The 20,540-nt window shown below is 44.4% G+C and overlaps 1 protein-coding gene across 2 annotated transcripts in view; it reads right to left on the bottom strand.

Moving 5' to 3' along the window:
• Positions 1 to 20,540, bottom strand: part of pcdh17 (protocadherin 17) — a 59,429-nt gene that overhangs the window by 21,908 nt on the left and 16,981 nt on the right. For both annotated transcript variants that reach the window (XM_086107830.1, XM_086107831.1), the window contains exons 3-4: positions 14,712 to 14,770; positions 14,295 to 14,467 (exon numbers count right to left, since the gene is read on the bottom strand). In XM_086107830.1, the coding sequence (XP_085963956.1) occupies positions 14,295 to 14,467; positions 14,712 to 14,770 (232 nt within the window). The remainder of the gene's footprint in view (positions 1 to 14,294; positions 14,468 to 14,711; positions 14,771 to 20,540) is intronic.

Raw genomic sequence — 20,540 nt, 5'->3', positions numbered from 1 at the left:
ATGTTTGGGTTTTTTTTCAGAAACACGCAAGCACAAAAGGTAATGCTTTCGCAGGCATTCATGACCCCCCTCAGCCGCGGCGCCCAAACCCGATCTCATCCTCCTGATCATCCTGAGCAGCTTTATCACAATCCAGGAAACTAGATTATCCCTCGGATGAAAACTTCATCCCGGTTGATCCCCACTTGGGAGCTGATAAGATGCAAGGGGCACCATCACACAGATTTCCTACTTGTTAATCAAGATAGATTTCGATCACCTTCAGCGCCAGATGGACAGCTGTTTTCAAAACATCACCGCAGACGATGCTGTCGAGGACGCGCGCTCCAGCAACAACAACACCACAGTTTTTTTTAAGAAACAGTTAATCTCAGGCATGTTATGAAAAGTATATCAGACAAAGGAAACAAATTACAATGATGTAGTGCGTGATGCAATATCTAATATGTACTGTAAACTCCCTCCTCACCCCCAAAAATCCTTAACAGTATTATACGAGAGTGTTCATATGAATATGATAAAAATTTGTCACCATGTATAGTTGTTTACCAGTGCCTCGACCAGGGGTCTGGAACCTATGGTTTGCGAGCCAGGTCTGGATCTTTTGATGATTGCATCTGGTTCACAGACAAAACAAATGTTTTCACTTGTTTATTCCATCCATCCATTTTTCACTGCTCATGTCCCGTACAGGGATGCGGTTGGCTGCAGGAGCAATTTTAAATGGATGTTACTGTGGCTTTGTAAACAAGAGGTACTACTACTATTAAACTACTTTTTTTTAAGGTAGATTGGGGGAGAGTATTATACACGGGTCCATATGATACACGAGATTTTACGGGGTTCAAATATTCATATTAGTGCTACATTTAACCAGTAAGGACAACAAATCTTTTCTGCAGAAAGATTACGATTTTTCTACAATTGTTAGATCTGAAAGCAACTTCTTCTTCATCTTACAAGATTTTATGGCGGTTGGCAAGAGACTGTGTTACGGCCACCTACTGGTAAGGAGTGGAAACCAGGTATGCCGCTCACCATTACTCACCCCAGAAGAGGAAAAAACAAATATTTAAAAAAAAGAAAAATACACGAAATAAGTAACTTGCTTTACTTAAACACACCTGAAAATTAATAATACAGAGGTGTGTGAGTGTGTGTAAAAAAAATAAATAAAAAATAATAATTCCCAAGAGCAATGTACATGAGAAACAACGGCGCATTGATGTGCAGCCAGCATCCGAAATCCTCATAACAGATTTGAGTTGTGGTTTGAGTTTGGATGAGAGGTCGTGGATGTGTATTAATTGGCTGCTGGTAATTACAGATGCAGCTTAAGCTCGCTAACATGCCCAAAGGGTTTTGGCGACCTATCTTGCAACCATAGCGATTAGTCAAATGTAGAAATATTTAAAAAAAATAAATAAAAAAAAAAAACCCTCACTCCTGAATACAAAAACACCAATTAAAAGTAGTCATGAATTTGAACCACTTGTATCTTGCCATGCAGCACACTTCTTTTCCTTTCAATTTATTGATTGGCGTATGGCTAAATGTAGAGTAAGATCTGTCTTATATATATATATATATATATATATATACATACTGTACATTAGCATATTAACAAATCTATGGCGTCAACATCTTGACCCTTATCCCTCCATATTCAAATGTTCACACTTGACATTCCCTTCAACATTTGCCAGCAGCAAGGAGGGTGTTGTTTTCTCTTCCGGGGGCTGCTGCCCTGAGAAAGGAGGCAACGCAGGGACAATCTGAGTCACCCAATTAAAGTTGTGTTGGCCTTGCAATTCCTCAAGGGATTGCCTTGTGACAGTTTAATTAACCAAGTCCTTTATCTTAATTTAGCAGGATCACAAAGTAACCAGCTGAGGTTATCAGAGAAAAACAGTTGCCGTTCATATCTTTGCATCCTACATAAAACTACCCGCATTGTTCTCCTAATATCACCTCGATTGAAGGGGGCTAATGTGGAGCACAGAGCCGCATACGTTGAATAAATAATATTCAAGTAACGGAATCTGACATCCGTAAGCCGCAGAGATACTGAGCCGCCGTTAAAATGTTCCTTAAACACAGCTACAGGGGGGCAACTAAATGACATCTTGTTATGCCACCTCAGTATGTATAACAATGCCAGTTAACAGTGTGCGGGAGAAGTAGACTGAGTGCAAGGGGTGCCTTAGCAGACTGTTTTTCGTTAGACGGCTTTTCTTTCCTATTTGTACTGACAACAGGGAGCCTTGCGCCATTCGACTTCAACCATCTCAACATGAAGCTGGCTTGGTGACCATCCATCCACCGCTGTATCCTTTTCCTTTACCTTCCTTTCTGACCCACACCACTGCAGCCTATAGATTAAAGGACATTCTTAGAGTTGAAAGACAAAAAAGTCCAGAATCTTTGAAAAGACCGGGACCATTGCTCTCTTTGTTTCCTGATGCAGTGGACAACGGGAAACAACGTCCCAGGGTACCACAAATATTCATTCCCATTCGAATGAAATAGGCCAGACAAAGGGCCCTTCACTTGGATCCGAAGGATGCGGTGGGGGTCGTGTTGAATTCAGTTTCCGGGTTGCTTTTTCAGCCTATGCATCATCAAACTAACCGATCCTGCTAGTTTGTAACCCTCTTCGCAAAATTGATGGAATAATCACTCTTTGTAATTAAGAATGTTACCTCATTTATTGTAGTTTAATTGAGCCCACAACCCCAGCAAACCGATCTATCTACAAATACCGTGACCTCACGCACACAAATTAACGTGTACTAATTAAAAATAGAACAGAGCTGCTGTAAGAACAGATAGAATGGCACGCAGTACGGTCAACAAAGCCCAGCTCGGCAGTTGCATAGACGCCTCTGTTGATAGTCCGCTGCAGGCCTCTTAACTCACTCTGTAATGTGGCGGAAGTCAGCCACTGGAGAAAAGAGACAGCTAGCTAGCAACCATGCAGCCGCTTGGCGGAACAATAATCTACCTACAGCACCAACAAGCACAAGGAAAAAAACCCCCAACCCTTTTGTCAACAGCCAAAGGAAGTCATTTTATACATTCACAACTATACATTCGACACGAAAAACTTGTCCGCAGCCAAACGTCCTCTCAAGACATCGTTTCCAAATAAGTGACTGCAAAGGTCTGTAAAGCGCTTTGGACGCACTATGATGCCAATTAAGTGCTTTATACGTGCACTTCGTTTAGCATTTTCATCCAATTGGATTTGACATTTGTTGGATGTTGGTTAAAATCTGCAATGAGCAACATTTAAAACCCGTTGGAAATTATTCCCTGCCGTCAACACAAATAGCAAATGGAAATTTAGGGTACAAGTCCAAGCTCTAGTGGACATCTAGTTCAGTGTTGTTGTCTGTTTTTTTTTTTGTTGTTTTTTGTAGGCATCTTTCCAGCCAACAGTAAATGCTACAATGCAACAATCATACAAACTATAGACAATATTTTGCCACACAAAAAACAAAACAAACCAAAAAAAATAACCTGCCTGTTTTTGCCACGCTAGAATCCATGAAAAGGTGACTCCCTGATTGCTGCTGTCTATGCAGCCAATTGGAGAAATATAACAGAGTGAGTGAGATAAATAATTCTCAATAATACTAAAAACTCACAGCACACAAACATGCATGTCGAAAAATGCTCTGCTCTCTTTGGATTGAGGACAGATGGCGATGGAGTGGCCCCGGTCCAAGAAGTGACGATGTTCTCTGTCATAATAAGCTGCCCCTGAGTATCCTCCCTACTGCCGCGCTGGACAACATGTTTCACCCACTGCGGGCAGAAACTAGAACAGCACTTGTGTTGCTCGCTCTCACACATGCACAGACACACACACACACAGAGACACACACACACACACACACACACACACACACACACACACACACACACACACACACACACACACACACACACACACACACACACACACACACACACACACACACACACACACACACACACACACACACACACACACACACACACACACACACACACACACACACACACACACAAAATCTCTTGTGGAGGGCTGCGGCAACAAGCTAAATAGCTCTATCAATGCTTTGACATTAAAACCCTCTGAAAGCCGAAAAGAAAGGTCATTTCAAAGAATCATTTCCGTAATGTAGGACAGAATCATGCAGACTGCAAATGCACAGAAGCAATGCCTTGTAAAATCCCATCTTTCTCCCCAGATTGCTAATCGATCTTGGGGTCCTTACAATTGCTGCTTCTTTCAGTTTTGAAGTGGATGACAGAAAAAAATGTTCAGTGTTACTTTTTTTTTGACCTTGCTGTCACCTTCCTTGAACAAGGCCCTACACCATTAGCTATTCCAAGGTTGAAAAGAGGAGTTTTTAAAAAAAATCATTGTAACGATTTAAGATTTTAAAAAATACACAGTACGTACTGTACAAAAATAATTCATACAACAACAAACAATAGAACAATAAATTAATAACAAAGACAGATAAGCACAAAACTAAAAATACTGAGTCAAAAGCCGCAGTATAAACATGAGTTCTAAGATGAGTTTTAAAGATGGGCAGCAAGGGGGGGGGGGGGGGGCTTGCCGAACGTTCAGTGGGGGGGAACAGCAACAGCAAAGGCTCGATCACCTCTGCTTAGTCCTCTGTACCTCGAGAGGTCAGGTGGGGCGAGGCCATTTAAAGATTAGAATCTTAAATAGAACTTTCAAATGTATAGGGAGCCAGTGAAGGGTGATGTGCTCCCTCTACTGAGTACCAGTCAAGAGGTGGGCAGCAGCATTCTGGACCAACTGGAGACGCTTCATGGAGGATTGGCTGACTCCAAAGTCAAATGCGTTACAATCATCCAGTTGAGATTGGACAAAAAAAACATTAATTACAATTACAATAGCGTGTAATGTTACTCTTGCAGATAAAAACTACGCGAGGAGCAAACCTTACCAACCAGGATTTAAAGTGCATGAAAACACCGCAGCATCACAAAGCTTTATCGCCGGGATAGTTTAAGTGACAAACACGATCATGCAATGATGAAGCCATAATGGTGCGCCCAGTGAAATAAGATACATTTTTGACTCATTGCTTCCATAAACACCCTATAATTATTCACTGCGGTGACCTAGGAGAACGGATATTGCCAGAGATTTATAGCGGAAACACAAGGAGTCTGAGTGATCCATCAATTGCTCCCCTACACTGCAATGCCGCCGTATTTGAGAGAGGCTCCACTGGCAGAAGAATCGTGGGGTGATCCTCAAAGCAGGCTGGCTGAGGCTCAAAGGTTAAAACAACCCCCACAGACCGCATGCGCGCACATGCTCACTCGCACGCACACACACACACACACACAGACACACACACACACACTCGCACAACATGAAGGAATGTTCCAAACTGGACATTAACCTTCGTGGACTCCAATCACAACAATAGCATTTAAAACATCTTTGTGTATTTCCGAAAAGTAGACTAATCCGTCTAAATCTTCCATAATGAGAGAGAAGGAATCCTAAGACTGTGATATCTTCCATCCCTTCACCCCACAAGATTTTCGGCTTTCCACAGGATTCGACTAGCTTAGCCACAAATCTCCTCGCTGTTGTGTGATAGGGCCAGATCCTCCAAGAGAGGGGTGACCACACAATCTGGCGCGTGTGTGGGCACACGATTTGACCATGAGGGAGGCATTGCGCAAAAGGCAAAACTGCTAATGATTCCTGTTTCCCACCACCAGGGAAGGAACTGGCAACGCCGCCGTGAATCCGGCTATCGGCCCAGCCGGGGACAGGCCACAGACGGCTGAGAAGATGAAGAGCACGGACAGATGAAGGGCTCAGAGACAAATCCTCTGTCCAATGGAAGAAACATGAGCATCTGGATGCTGTTTTCTTGTCATATCTACTCTCCGAAGCAATTCGGCACTGTTTCCGAATGATGGTTCAGCAGAGTCGGAGATTTAAACGGAAATGATTTCCCAAAATAAAATTGCCGGGGAATCAATTTAAAATAAAAGCAGCAGTCAGTGCAGCAGTGCGTCAAATGCCATCAAGGAGTTAACGCACTCCTCCATTAATCATGTTTTAAACTGACAGATGCAATAAAATAAAATCTTATAAAACCTTGACTCCTCCATATGCTACCTGTTTGAAGCAATGTTTGTAAACCGACTAATTATGAAGCTCAGCAGATGTTTATCCATTAACGCGGAGAACAATGACTTCTGCGAGAATCGGGCATTGACAAAGCCCTTTTCAAATCCTCATGTGCCGATATTTCAGAATGGGGGGAGAAAAAAAACTGTGATTAATGGAGGAGAAAATATGCATTTGTCAGACGTGTGTGAATCAATATGCAAAATAAATAAATAAAATGTAATAATATGAGGCCCGAGGTTTTACTCTGCACCGCAATTAAGAGTTGTCATTCGACAGCGAAAGGACGGGTTCCGGTGTGAGCATCGCATTTTAAGCAGGCATGACTGACACTGTTTGGGTCATATTCTCCCATGTGCGTCAATGCTACCAAATGTCTTAAAAACGTCACTGCCAGTTTGTTTGTTTTTTCCGGCAATTTCATGACGTAAGCTTGGCCAACGTTGTCATTCGTCGATATTGACATCAAGGCTCTGCTCTTCGGCTAGACCGATCACTCCCATGCCTGACTGTAAAATTAGCAAGCAAATAGATTTGAGCCACCTACTGGAAAGCAGGAGAGCCAACCACCGTGCGCGGCAGCATAGAGATGACTGAAAAAGAAAAAATATATATTATTTTACTGAGTTGAAGAGGTGCTGTGAGTCAGCTGTCACAGCATTTTAGCTGTGACATTTATCAGCAATTGGTTTGGTTCCGATGCTTCACTGGCGTTTATTTATTTATTTATTTTACAACAAAAAATAGATATATTACCGCAAGATGTGACCTGAATGTTCCACGGCACACTGGTCTGTTCACGCCTGGTGATGTTCGATTGTCGCTGAGTGGAGTGGGAGGGTCGTCGTTGCCTGGAAAAGCTTGCACTGCGTAATACACCTTGCTGCCGGTTTGAACCCCTTAATACACAATACAACAAGCGCAATCAAAGTGGAAGGAGAGATGGGAATTATTCCACAGCACACAAAGAGGTCTGTGATGAGTTGCAAACTCAGCAAATTCCCACAATGCAGAACCCGCCGCTGTGGTGCGCCCAGAACGGGGACGAGGAGGTTTCTTCATTTGGCCAAGTTGTTGTGCAAACGATACCTGGCTGTCCCAAAGGCAAGCACACAGAGTGAGAGTTTTATTTATTTGTCTTTCCTCAAGAGATGGGATTTTATTTTATTTTTTTGTCTGGCTGGAATCACATGACAGCTGGCATGTCTTCTTTTTGTGCGTCTTGCCTGTATGAGTTGTGGTTTATATTATTGTAAGCATTACCTCCTATATATTTTTTTTATATGACTGTATTGAAAAAATATTGACGATGTCATTCGCAGTAATGACTTGACTTTCATCATGTTGGTGTCGACTTGTTGCTTGTGTGCTTTGAAAAGGCCGATTTGGCCTGTTGAGTGAGCCGGAGTGAGGTGGCCATCAGGAATTTTGGGGAAATTTGGTCATTTTCCAAAACGGCCGGTGTATTTACAGGCCGGTCCTGGGCATGGCGGTGGCTCTATACCCACACTTCCCTCAACCATTATTTTGGAGGCACATGACTGCCGCAAGGTGTCCGGGCTTTCCCTTCCTTAAAAGGTGAGAAGCTCGGTCATCCGGGAGGGGCTCAGAGTTGAATCGCTTCTTCTCCACATTGAGATGAGCCAGGTGAGGTGGCTCAGGCATCTGATTAGGATGCCTCAGGGAGGCGTTCCGGGCAGGGGGCACCGGAGATTATCCAGGACATGCTGGAGAGACAAAGTCTCCCGGCTGGCCTGGAAACACCTTGGGATCGCCCAGGAAGAGCTGGAAGAAGTGGCTGGGGAGAGGGAAGCCTGGGTTTCCGCGCGAAAGCCGTTGTCCCTTTTGAACGTGGCCGCACCACTCCCCGTCAACGATTATTTTGCAGCATCGACAGATGGGACGAATTTTGTTCCCAATCATTGATGAACACACTCATGTGGACATCAATGAATCAGAGCGGGCAGGAATTAAAAACGAATAAAATAAAATAAGTGAGGGAGAAGTAACTTGCTGAAACATTGCATGACTAATCCAGCTTATCGATGACGTCTCTCGCTCGATGGCTGAATGTGTTTTCCGCTCAACTGATCATGTGCTCAAAACGATTGAAAAGGGGAAATCCTACCTAACGACCGAGTAGGGTTTTCTTCTGTGAAAACCCTAAACTGAAAAGAACAATCATTTTGAAAGCTGATTTTTACAGTGCAATAGACGACTTTTCTTCCACCTCAACTCATCACGCGTCCTGCATCATTCATGATGTCACAGTATGGTTGAAGGCAGTTAGACTCCAGGACAGGCAAGACAGACACGGCACAGTACAGTACACTGAAACATTTGACCGGCACACGCCCAGTGAATCGTAGGGACAGATTATAAAAGACAGCCATTCACTCTCATATTCACAACGATTGCTTTTTAGATTCCACCCCCAATCTTCTTGGATTCCTCGATACTCTGCCACAATGAATTTATTTATATTAACTCCACGTTTCAAGAAAACATTTAAAATCGACCTGCATGTGAACGCTTAGAAGAATCAGTCTTGACTAAAGAATGATTCTAACAGTCAATGTCAATGTGTACACATCCACGTGAAAGCGCTTATGTCCACCGCTCCTCAGTGAGATGCCGCGTCATCGTGTCCACTGCACTGAAAATTTTCTGGCGATGCCTGTGCCCACATTCACACGCCACTTTGTTGCCATAACACAAATCGAACATTACAAACAGATAAGAGCATTGCTATAATCAACCAAGATGGCGAATGAATGCCGTCCAAAGAAACGATTGAATATTCATCAATTGATTGACTCCATCCACTGCACCAAAGGCAAATATGTCCTACCTTGTGAAACATACTTCAAAATGTGTTGCAAAAACATGACACCAGTTCAAACTTTTCAAAATGAGGGGAAAAGACCCACCACTTATTAACCACTTTGGTCTAAAGCACGGGTCCCAACTGGGCCAAGCACCGGTAAGAAGTTGCAAGCGGTTTCGTATTGGGCTACACAGGGGGGCAGAACAAGTTTCTATTGATTTTTTTTTTTTTTTACAGCAGAGCAGCAGACGTTGCTCGAGAACCGCTGTGCTTGACGATGAGACGGCAGGTTGCGTGGGACGACGGGTGGGCCAGATGAAACCTCTTCAGCTGCGCAGCGGCGGGCCAAGCAGGCTTGAGCTGCGCGGCTGGGGAAGAGACTGGGGGTGGGGGGCGAGTTCCGCTCGGTCAGAACACAGAATATCTTATTGATTATCAGATGACGAGAGACGTTTTACTTTGAACATCGGGTGTACCCGTGCTTCTGTCAAAATGCTCATCTCGACCACGTGAAGAAGCCAAAATTTGAAAAGAAAAATTATATACACGTTTTGGAGAGTTCCTTCGAAAAGGAGAACAGGCCAAATATTTTAAAAAGAAAAAAAAACAAATCCCCAAGACTGGACCAGCTCAATGAAGAGAAACAAGCGCACTGTTCCCACCAATTAAGAAAACTTCGTCGAGCCTGAAGATGATTTGCGCACCGGTAATCGTTTGTTTCTATGCCAATTTGTCAAAATATATCTTTTGATGAAACCCGGCTGTGGTGTAAAAAGGCTGGGGACCCCACAGAGTTTTACATTAAGCCTGGAGATGATTCCGTAATCACATTCATCTTTCTTATGCATTTGTTTTCCAAATTGATCCGACGATGACATATTTCCTCCACTTTCAAAACGAATCGGATTGGATGCATCGACATCTTAGAAGCAAAGGTGTTTGTTGCCCAACCCGACTGAAGCGTGAAATAACCGTACACTTGATTATCAGCAACGTTATTAATGATACATGGCAGCAGCTACTGGATGAATTGCTCTGACATTTGGAGCAAAATATTCATCTCGTGCACGCATAAGGTCAAAATTTAAATGACGCTAATCAATATATTTATCCCGAGCAATGCTCATGACATTCCCCGATGAGCTTCAACTTTGCTTGACGCTTGGAGCCGGAACCTCGCGCCATACTCTCATTTTACGCATGTTTGCATTTTGATGGTAGCCACTGGCCCACCGACTCCCACTTGTCTTCCACCAACGTGCTTTAAGATATTCACACATTACCAACGCTTGATGTGTCATACATGCATCAAGCTCTTGACAACTTCACACCGCAAATTACACTTCAAAAGAACGCTTGGAGCAAATCACCTCTGAATGCCAGGTGACTTAAAATGTTGGCGCGCATCATACATTCAATATCTGCGTGTGTGGGTGTCTGTCTTTACATCAAAGATTGCATATTGACGCAAGTGAGCGCCAATGGCAAAATAAATTCTCTTATTGAAGCCATTCACAAGCTGAGAACAGGGACTGGGGGAAGGGAATTATCCACCCTGGCAACAAATAACAGGAAGAAGTCGACTTCATTGCGCTTGCTCGGCGCTCTTACAGGCGCACGGATGACACTATCTCCCCTTCTTGTATCCAGGAAGTCCTTGTTTTCTCACCTCGCCGCTTCCGTTCTCTCCTACTCACACATGCTTTTAAAACAAAGCCGGAGGCAGTTTGATGATCATACTGGGATCATGGCTAATTAGGAGCGGTCTTCTGGTACACTCACACCGCCTGAGTCCCTCCCGACTCCTCCTCTTCCCTCACGCCTCTCTCTCTCTCATCATTTCCTTGAAAAGCGCTATCAGTGGGAAACATCTCGCTAAACCACTGCTGCCTGTCTGTTTGCGATAGCGTCTCGGCCAGTCATTTCGACAGAAGCAAGCAAAAACACTGGCAGCCGCACTGCCGGAACCAGACAAGGCTGTATCCGTGTCTGTTGAGATCATGTTGGAGCATCAATTATTCGCTAATTAAAACTGGCAAAAAAAAACCCACATCTGATAAACTTAAGCTTAATTAATAAATTGCTAGCAATTTTGCAGGGCTAATTAATCAATTTGGAAAATGAGCCATGATGTGAAGACCTCCAGGTTGGAAGCGTACGTCTGGAGGAAAATTGCAGAGGGGAAGTATTCACGAGGCAACAGTGGAGGGATCGCGGTTAACATATTTGTCTCACAGTTGAGAGGTTCTTGGTTTGAATCTCAGCATAAACCTTCCGATGAGCATATTAACCCCATACTTGTGTGGGTTGTCTCCCGGCACCGCGGCTTCCTCCCACATTCCTAAAAGAAACATTTTAGGTCAACTGAATATTTTAAACTTCTCACAGGTGGGAAGGAGAGTGTGAATGTTTGTTTGTTTGGAATTTGTATATTTATATGAAACCTAATTCCTACGGCTGGAAACTGAAATTGGCTAGAGTACTGCAAATATGTTTTGCACACCTGCAGTTTTGTTTATCCTTACAAACTGAGAAGCGGAGAGGAGGAGGTGCTCCTTTAACAAAAACAAAGAAAAAGTTGCTACATTACTAGTCAATCTGGTGACCGTTGGTTGTGTTGGCTGCTAAACGTTTTCTTAGTTGACGGTTCGACAAGTCAGTCCACTCAGCGGAGACGTTGACCTCCTCGACGTTGTCCTCCACACATTGGCGAACAACCATTCGCGCTCACAATCACACCTCGGGACAATTTAGAGTCCATTAACCTGCCATGCATGTTTTTGGAATGTGGGAGGCAAACGGAGTGCCCGGAGAAAACCCACGCAGGCCCGGGGAGAACATGCAAACTCCACACAGGAAGGCCGGAATCAAACCCTGCACCTCTGCACTGTGAGGCCAGCGTGCTAAGCAGTTGACCGCTGTGCCGCCATTTTGTTTAAGAAAGCATTTAAAAAAAGAACCGTAATTTAGCATGAGCGAGAAGAGCATCTTCTCTGTCTACCACATCAATCACATTTGGGAAGAACAACAATCCATCAGGCCCTACATTAATGACTTCTAATCTCTCAAATGTTCTGAATGGACAAAGAAACAAAAAGTGTGGAAGTTGTTCTAGCTGTTTATCTCAACTCAACTCAACTGTATTTATAGAGGACTTTAAAACAACCACTGCTGTATACAAAGTGCTGCACATTAGCAAATATATACACAACAATAAACAATAAATTCATAACGAAGATAGTAGAAAGCACATGGGAATGAACTGCATGACGCTTTGCAATGGCTCAACATCGCGAAACACTTGAGATGTGCTGTATAGAATACAAGCCTATATTGGCGTTCCCATAACAAAAAAAATAATAATAATAATAAATGCCAAAGCCCTCCTCTTTCTCTTTCGCCCCCTGGAAGTAGATGTAAAGTGTGTAATGCTCGCCGGTCTGCATGCTCGCGTGCACGCGGGATTATGAAGGCTGAATGCAGAAAATGTAATACCATATTTGCTTTTGGCAGCTCATGTTGCTATTTCTTCAAGTCATTTCCCTCTTCCTAAGCCTCATTAATTTGCTGTTCAAGTGTGATAATATAGACCCTGTACATAAGTGTGCCTGCTGGAAAAAAATAGTTGACTCGAACGGGCCCGAGGTAATCATTTCGATATTTATTCTTGACCGTACGACATGGAAGGCGAAGCTGGACCTCTCTCAATCATTTAACAGGCAGAAAATTACACCCTGACGCAATGTGTCGTCCGCCGCACATTAAGATAAGATAAGATAAGAAACCCTTTACTAGTCTCGCAATGGAGAAATTCCCAATTCACAGCAGCAAAGTTATGAAATTACGACTCAAAACTGCTCCTGCACCTTAGTTTCCCGGTTGCACCCCCCCCCCCCGCCCCCACACACACACCTCTTGGATAAGATCATGTTATTGGCTAAACAGAGACAGCTGCAGCCAAGTTAACTGCCTAATCTCACATCAAGCAATTTCCCTAAACAAGGACTGAAAGTCCTCGGGCGGGGGGGTGAAGGCACGGCAGAGGTGGCGAATAAATGGAAGCGCAGTGAAGAGTGAAAAGCAGGCTATCGAAGGCAGGTTATAGACTTGTAGCGCTCGTGTGTTTGATTGGTGCACGGGGCCCGTGCTGGCTTTCTTCAAGCACCACAAGAGTATACAGTGTCATACAAAGAAAGTTGGATGAACTGGCTGGGGTCGGCTCTTGAATGCAGAAGCATCACATCAGCGCACCGGGACTTATTTTTATTGACTAACAGACGCTTCTTTTGTCATCTGCGCATATGGGATTCATTTTTGATTCAATAAAACACACTAACGCGTTCAAACTGTTGAAGACATTTTACGGAGCTTTTTTCTATTGTTGTTTTGTTTTGCCAATGTGTAGAATTAGTATTTTAATTGTGAAATGGGAGGGGAAAAAAAGCATGGAGTCAGACATGCATAATGTAACACAGTGTTGGACAAATTGCCATTGTCCTTCCGCAAGGAGTAAAATGGCCCTTCTGTTCCTTGGATTAATAGCACCATTACAAAGAATCCATGTTCAATATAGTACAGTGGAGCTCAAAAAGCCCGTTAGTAAGATTACGCCGTGCCATAATGACAAGAGCGGATTTCTCTGGGAATATCTATTTTTCTAAGCAGGTAATGACTTCCTGTGAGGTACAAGGTTGTTTGGAGCGACGGAGAGACTTCAGCGCGCCACTTGCGCTATTAGGGCTCTTTATGCCTTTTTACGCTGGCTTTTCGAACCCCCCGCAGTAACCACGCAAGATGGCTGCAACAACTCATATCCAGGGAGTTATTGTTCAACACATGTCATGTGTAATCTGCCCGACCCGCAGCGCTTCGAATAATTATTCATATTTCATCACCACATCACAGCGTCACGTCGCTCGCTGCTCGCTAAGTTATTTTCCATGTTCCATTATCAAAATTTCAGAGACGTGCGCTTCGGGTTGAGGGACTAAATGGAGAGGCTGAAGTAGTCGGGCTTATGAAAACATAATGGGCTTGTCGCCTTTGATAAAACAGAGATGCGTATAGCGCGTTCATGTCGCACACACTGAATGGGGAAAGGTGCAGGAAAAGGGAAACGTAAATTAAGGAGCAGATAATGTAGCGGGGCACAATCAGAGACCCCCGCTTGCATTAGAGTTATTACAGATAATAACGGTGGAGACTGTGGGTTGGGAGGCATTAGGTTTCAGAGGCACCTTGCGGTTTAGGCACGGTAAAAAAATGGGAAGCCTCGTGGCTCACCTTGTTCCAACGGAGGCGGTCGAACACCCGTCGCCTTCAACTTAAGCGCTTCCTTGGCTGACATGTCGCAGCAGGAGCCTTTGTTGGTGTCCTGGTCACTGTCGGCCTGGTCGCTGTCACCGTGGCCGCTGTCTCTGAGACTCGCTCGCTCTGGGTCTTTGAATGTGGAACTACTACAGAAAGACAGACAACAACAGAGCGTCGGGACTCCTGAATGCTTTAAAAAAAAAAAATCTTTTCATAAGACACGTGTTCATCCTGCATGCAATGAATGAGAATTGGCCAATGCATGCCATTTGTAACTCATGAACAATACATGATGTTGCGAAAGTGCTGTGGTGGAGCTGCCAGAGGAGGGAAAAAAATAATAATAATCCGGTCTGAGATGGAGTGATAGTTGCAAACACCAACACCTACCTTTGAACAAACTGTTGTCTACTTCCCATGTAATTAGGCTCGGCGGGGAAGCTGTCCGTCTGAAGAGAAAAGAGAGGGGAAAAAAGGTATGTACTGGACACTACAGAAAGCACACCTACTGTGAAGCAAGATCTCCAGGTGATTAATTATACAGGAAAATGGTGTAAAAGGACAGATTGCTTCAATGGAATAATGAGAATTGAATCTGCTCTTTATTCAGGTCTGACCATTTTATTACCCATGCAAATTGAGCAAATTAGCAATGATGAGCTACATCACCGAGCACAACTCCAAATGTGGCAGAAAGTAGGAGATGAAAAACAGGTAGGATATTTATCTCAGTCAGCACCAGTAATAACCATAGTGCAACAAAGTAATCCTAATTTACACAATGTGTTTCGACCATATCTCAACCCAACTCAACTGGATTTCTAGAGCACTTTAAAACAAAGTGCTGCACATGGAGCAATTATCATACATACAACAACAAACAATAAAACAATTCACTAATAACAAAGACAGTAGAAAGCACAAAAACGGTCATACTAAAAATCACGTCTGAGTCATGCTGAGTCAAAAGCCCAAGAATAGAAATGAGTTTTAAAATGAGTTGGGCAGCGAGGGGGCTTGCCCAATGTTCAGTGGGGGGTCAGGTTTTACTTTAGCCGGCTGCCAAAGACGAAAGAAGCTGGATTTAACAACGGCACCGATTTCAGTGGCGAAATGTCTGCACACCCTGAGTGACTTGCTCGTGGCGGTATTGAGAGGTGGATTGAATGGGGTAAATCACCGCTAAAGGTTCAAGTACCGAATACACGGCCCACCACGACTGTCAAGAATTTTGTTGTAAAATAACAGTCAATTACTATGCCGTTATTTTACAATGCATCTCCTACTATAATTTACTTTAAAAGTATAGTACCGTTTTGGGGGTGGGGAGGTTACAGTACATGACAACGGGACAACATCTTTGTGTCTTGTGTTTGACAAAACAGTGCGTCCCCAATCCCAGTGGTTAATGTCGATTTAGAAGTGGAATACATTCTCCGTCAAGCAGTGGAGATAGCAATGGAGTTCCTCCACCGCTTGCAGGAAAATATGGTTCGATACTGTTGTATAATAGCTTGCTCTCTTTTTTTTAACCCAAGCATTAGCTGTTCATTTACACCTAGGGATGAATAGTTAACGGTATTTTACAAATATGACAGAAAGAGTAAGATCCTGTTTTAAACACACGGTAAATTAACAGAAATTGTTAACAGTGTGGCGGCCCGGTAGTCCAGTGGTTAGCACGTCGACTTCACAGTGCAGAGGTACCGGGTTCAATTCCAGCTCCGGCCTCCCTGTGTGGAGTTTGCATGTTCTCCCCGGGCCTGCGTGGGTTTTCTCCGGGTGCTCCGGTTTCCTCCCACGTTCCAAAAACATGCATGGCAGGCTGATTGAACACGCTAAATTGTCCCTAGGTGTGAGTGTGAGTGCGCATGGTTGTTCGTCTCTGTGTGCCCTGCGATTGGCTGGCAACCGGTTCAGGGTGTCCCCCGCCTTCTGCCCGAAGACGGCTGGGATAGGCTCCAGCACCCCCCGCGACCCTTGTGAGGATCAAGCGGTTCGGAAAATGAATGAATGAATGTTAACAGTGTAAATGTGACGTCGGCATGTCGTGATGCTGCACACGTTGCGTTTCATTGACGCATGATCAGGCTGACTTGCAGCCAGCCTGATCGTGCACATCGGGTGTGTGGGTGTGGGTGTGTAGGGGAAGGGGGGGGGGGGCGAATGCACCTGGAGTCAACGCAAAGAACAATCCAAAAAGGCATCAAAGAAGCCCTTCGCGCATTTGTGTCCGTTCAATTCAGGAAACCCAATGACACGGAGTGACTGACCAAGAAGCCATCAACTGTGAAGTCACTTCGCCTCAGCGCAATAGACTTGATCTCGGCAGTGCTTGGAACAGCTTTCACTCGCTGTCAGTAATTACAGCAAAGTGTACTTTGGGAGTGTTTTTAATGATGGCAATTGATGTAAAAGGTCACCATTACCTTGCAGCGCCGAGTGGCCTTTAGAGAAATTCCTGTCACCCATATAAAGAGTGAACATCAAAAAAAAAAAAAAAACTGAAAAGCGATTAAAAAATCACGGTGTCGAATTAGAGGAAGAATGAAATGACTCCGTTGATAAAAATTGCGTAATTATCCGTGCGCAGTCGTGAATATGCATTAGAGTAACACAAATCACTTGGACTGTCTTGAACGGATGGCAGTGAAACGATCAGAGAGCAAATGTGTTGTTCCTCGCTAAGGTTTTTCAGATGCACAGCTTGACTCACAGTCGATAGACTATTTCAATCTCTTTGGCTCTGTATGAAAAGAAGCATTTGAAGGTCAGAGAGGAAACCTCAATACTTTGAACTATGCGCTCTTACTCTGACACCTTTACCACTACGCTGAACACTCCATTCCTCCACGGGCATTAGTCAAAGAAAACACCCAGAAAATATATCAAAAGGTTGGACGCAGAAGGACGAGCGTTTGTTTGAAATCATTTGGCATTGAAATGATAATAGTGCGAAGCTTTGAGGAGATGAAAAAAAATGGAGATGAAATTCTTTTTGTAGCCATCCAGGGACTCATCCTTGGACACGGTTTTCAATCAGCGTGACGCGACTCCACCTGAATTTGATCAGCATAGAAGGACATTTACAGAAATTGTTTGCCTTCCGTCTATCACTGCAGCAACATGACCAACTCAAAAGCTCGTACGGACGCTGCTTGGCAACCTTGTTCTTGCCTGCGACAGTCTGGGGCAATCTTAATGCTCCGTTTTTATCAACGTGGATTCTGTCCGACTCTTTCGCATTTCTCAATTCATGTAGCAATATCAAGTTGGCAAGGACTACACGATAAATGACACACACGTACCTATAAGTGAATGCCTGCCACATATTCGTAGTTCTCGGTTGCTGCACCTCACATGGGATCGGGTTTTGTTTACAGCTGTGTTTGAGAATCGCAAAAACGTGTCGTCCCGAATGACGTACGGTTTCTAGTGTATGCAGCAAGGGCGCGAGGGGATCGGGAGGGGGGGGGGGGGGGGGGGGAGTCAGAGGGAGACTCAGTACTGTGAGGCTGAGTAAGTGTAAAAAGCTCCACTCCATTCTCTACTCCCACAGAGGCCCTAAGACTGACCAAGCAGACAGAGGAACGATTGAGACAAATGGGGCAAGCACATCAGACTGCTATTTCACTCTCAGGCCATGTTGCTGCGGTTTGTTCGTTTTCACAGGGCCAGTGTACAGAGAGGTGTGCACGGGTGTGTGCGTGTGAGAGAGAGAGACAGAGAGAGTTTAAGCTGTCAGAGGAATGGTCAGTGAACAGAAAAAGTGGCAGCTTCTCTTTTCCACATGATTGGACTGCAATGGTTCATTCAAAGGAAAAAGGCAACACCTTCACCTACTCTGGAGGGTATGATACACCCGTTTGTTCTTTATTGACTGCATGAGCACATTTGAAAATGGATTCATATCAGGACCACAACAGTCAGTTCGCCAAAGAAAGCGAGAGAGGGAGAGAGCGAGGCAGAGGAAGAGAGAGAGAGAGCTAGAAAAAAGACAGAGAGGGAGACAGATGGAGGGCAAGAGGGAGAGAGTGAGTCAGAGAGAGAGAGAGAGAGGGTCGGGGGGGAGGAGAGACAGCGAGGGAGGGAGAGGGAGAGAGAGAGAAAGGGAGAGGTAGTAAGGTAGAGACGGGGAGAGAGAGAGAGATGAAGAGAGGGAGGCGGTGGAAGAGAGAGAGAGAGAAAGAGATAAGAAGGGGGAGGGAGAGAGAGTGAGGGAGACAGAGAGCGGGGGAGAGCGAGGGAGGGAGAGAGCGAGGGACAGAGCGATCGGGAGAGAGGGAGGGAGAGAAAGGTAGGTAGAGAGGCAGAAAGAGAATGAGGGAGGCCGGGAGAGAGTGTTTCTACCAGGGGAACCGTTGTTTATTCCTTTTGGAAAACTGTCAAAGTAAGCAAGCGGGCCAAATCGCAAGACTTGGTAAAGGATAAAACACAAGCAAAATGAGGTTAGCAGATAGAAAGCACGGCGTTGGGCGGGAAAGCAGCACAAACAAAAAAATAAGTGGAGAGAAAAAGAGCCAAGGATGATAAAGGATATTGTGTACGGAAAGGAAAAAGAAGAGGGCTTCGGGACACTGAACAATAATTAGACTACATTGATTACTTGGTGACTTCAAAGCGATTGTAAGTGATCACATCTAATTAGCGGGGGAGATAAAAGACAAATCATTCAATGGGCTGAAGTCAAGCCAAAGCCGCCGGTGTCTGCTGCCTGCTTGGCGATCTTCGGAATCGCCACAGGGAAGTCCGACGGCACACCCATTTAACCAACGTTGCTGAGAAAGGCAAATGCAGAGCCGTTTCGTTTTCCAGATGATTGTTCTTCAGAAGACTTCATTATACGAGCCCGATAAATAGACCAGACAACATTTCAGGTCTTTGATTGTAGATCGTCGATGTAATTAAACAATCGATATAGAATGGCTCTATTCATTGACTTTAATATAACCCATAAACATATTTAATAGGGTGCTTTGCATGTGTACCATTCCGCCCCCCCCCCCACCCCCCACCCCTATTTAGTCAGAGTGAGAACCACGATAATGCTGCAGCCGCTACGGTCCTCTTTTTGGCTCTTTTCGTCCAATTTCCCAGCTTGTTTATGCATCATTGGTTCTGACAACATTCACGACACTGGTCAGGAGCTCTTCGAGCAGCACCAGCTCCCGTTTTCCGGCGCAGTATAACAAGTACGTATCGCTCCGTTGCGAGATCTGCGCTGCACAAAACAGAATCCTAAGCCATCCATATTAGGCACCAGAGAAGAACAGGCCAGGTGAAAAGTCTGGTAATGTTTCTTTCTTCTGTGGTGATAAATGACTACTTTGGTCACATTTAAGGTACCGTGTCGCGAAGCCAAGCAGGCATGAACAGCTACAGTGTACTTGCGCTGGGAAAGACAACGGTATTGCACTGCTTGCGAGGGAGTCGTGCGTCTATCCTTTGTAATAACGTTTGTCATTTAATTTGGGGAAGACTAAATTACCTTTCAAGTATATGAAAAGAAAACACTTAAGGGATAAACAGAAGTGGGCCTTCGAGTTGGTCAACAAAGCCTGTCATTATTGTCTCGAGAGTCAACCCACGTGGAAATAATGAAAGGCAAACCTCCAGAGAGTAAATACCCTTGAACACCTTCTATTTGTCGACACTTCTCTCTCCCGCTTACGCAGTGTAAACCGACATCAACAACATACTAGGGGGGCTCTTTTATGTTCCATGAAAATCTAAGCGAGGGGCCAAATGGAATTTGGCGTGCAACAAAGTGGCTCAAAAGTCTCAACTTAATGAGCAATCTTTTAATAATGCTCTGTTTGCCAGAAATGACGAAACACATTTGCATAATCCTAAATGTAACTCCATTAAATTCACGGGATAAATGATGAATCACACAAATTTACCAAAGGAAAAAAAAACCCGGCTTGATCAACATATCTTTAACGAAAGATTGTATTGCGCTGCCAAATTGAAAACAAAAGAGTTTGTGTTCTATTGGTGGCTTCTTCAAGCCGGGATCTCCAACTCTCATTGGAGCAGTTCACAACCGAGTGTGAAGTGGTTGGGATGAAAATCAGCACTTCCAAATCGGGGACTGTGATCCTCAGTCGGAAAAGGGTGCAGTGCCCTATGCGGGTCAGGGATGAGATCCTGCCCCAAGTGCAGGAGTTTAAGTATCTTGTGGGTCTTGTTTACGAGTGAGGGTAGAACGGAGCGGAA

The sequence above is a fragment of the Hippocampus guttulatus genome, chromosome 3 (assembly GCF_054856545.1).
Source record: "Hippocampus guttulatus isolate MCC_2025c chromosome 3, RoL_Hgut_1.0, whole genome shotgun sequence".
Classification (NCBI taxonomy): domain Eukaryota; kingdom Metazoa; phylum Chordata; class Actinopteri; order Syngnathiformes; family Syngnathidae; genus Hippocampus; species Hippocampus guttulatus.
Note: the sequence above shows the minus strand (reverse complement) of the source record. Positions and strands in the feature narration are given on the sequence as shown.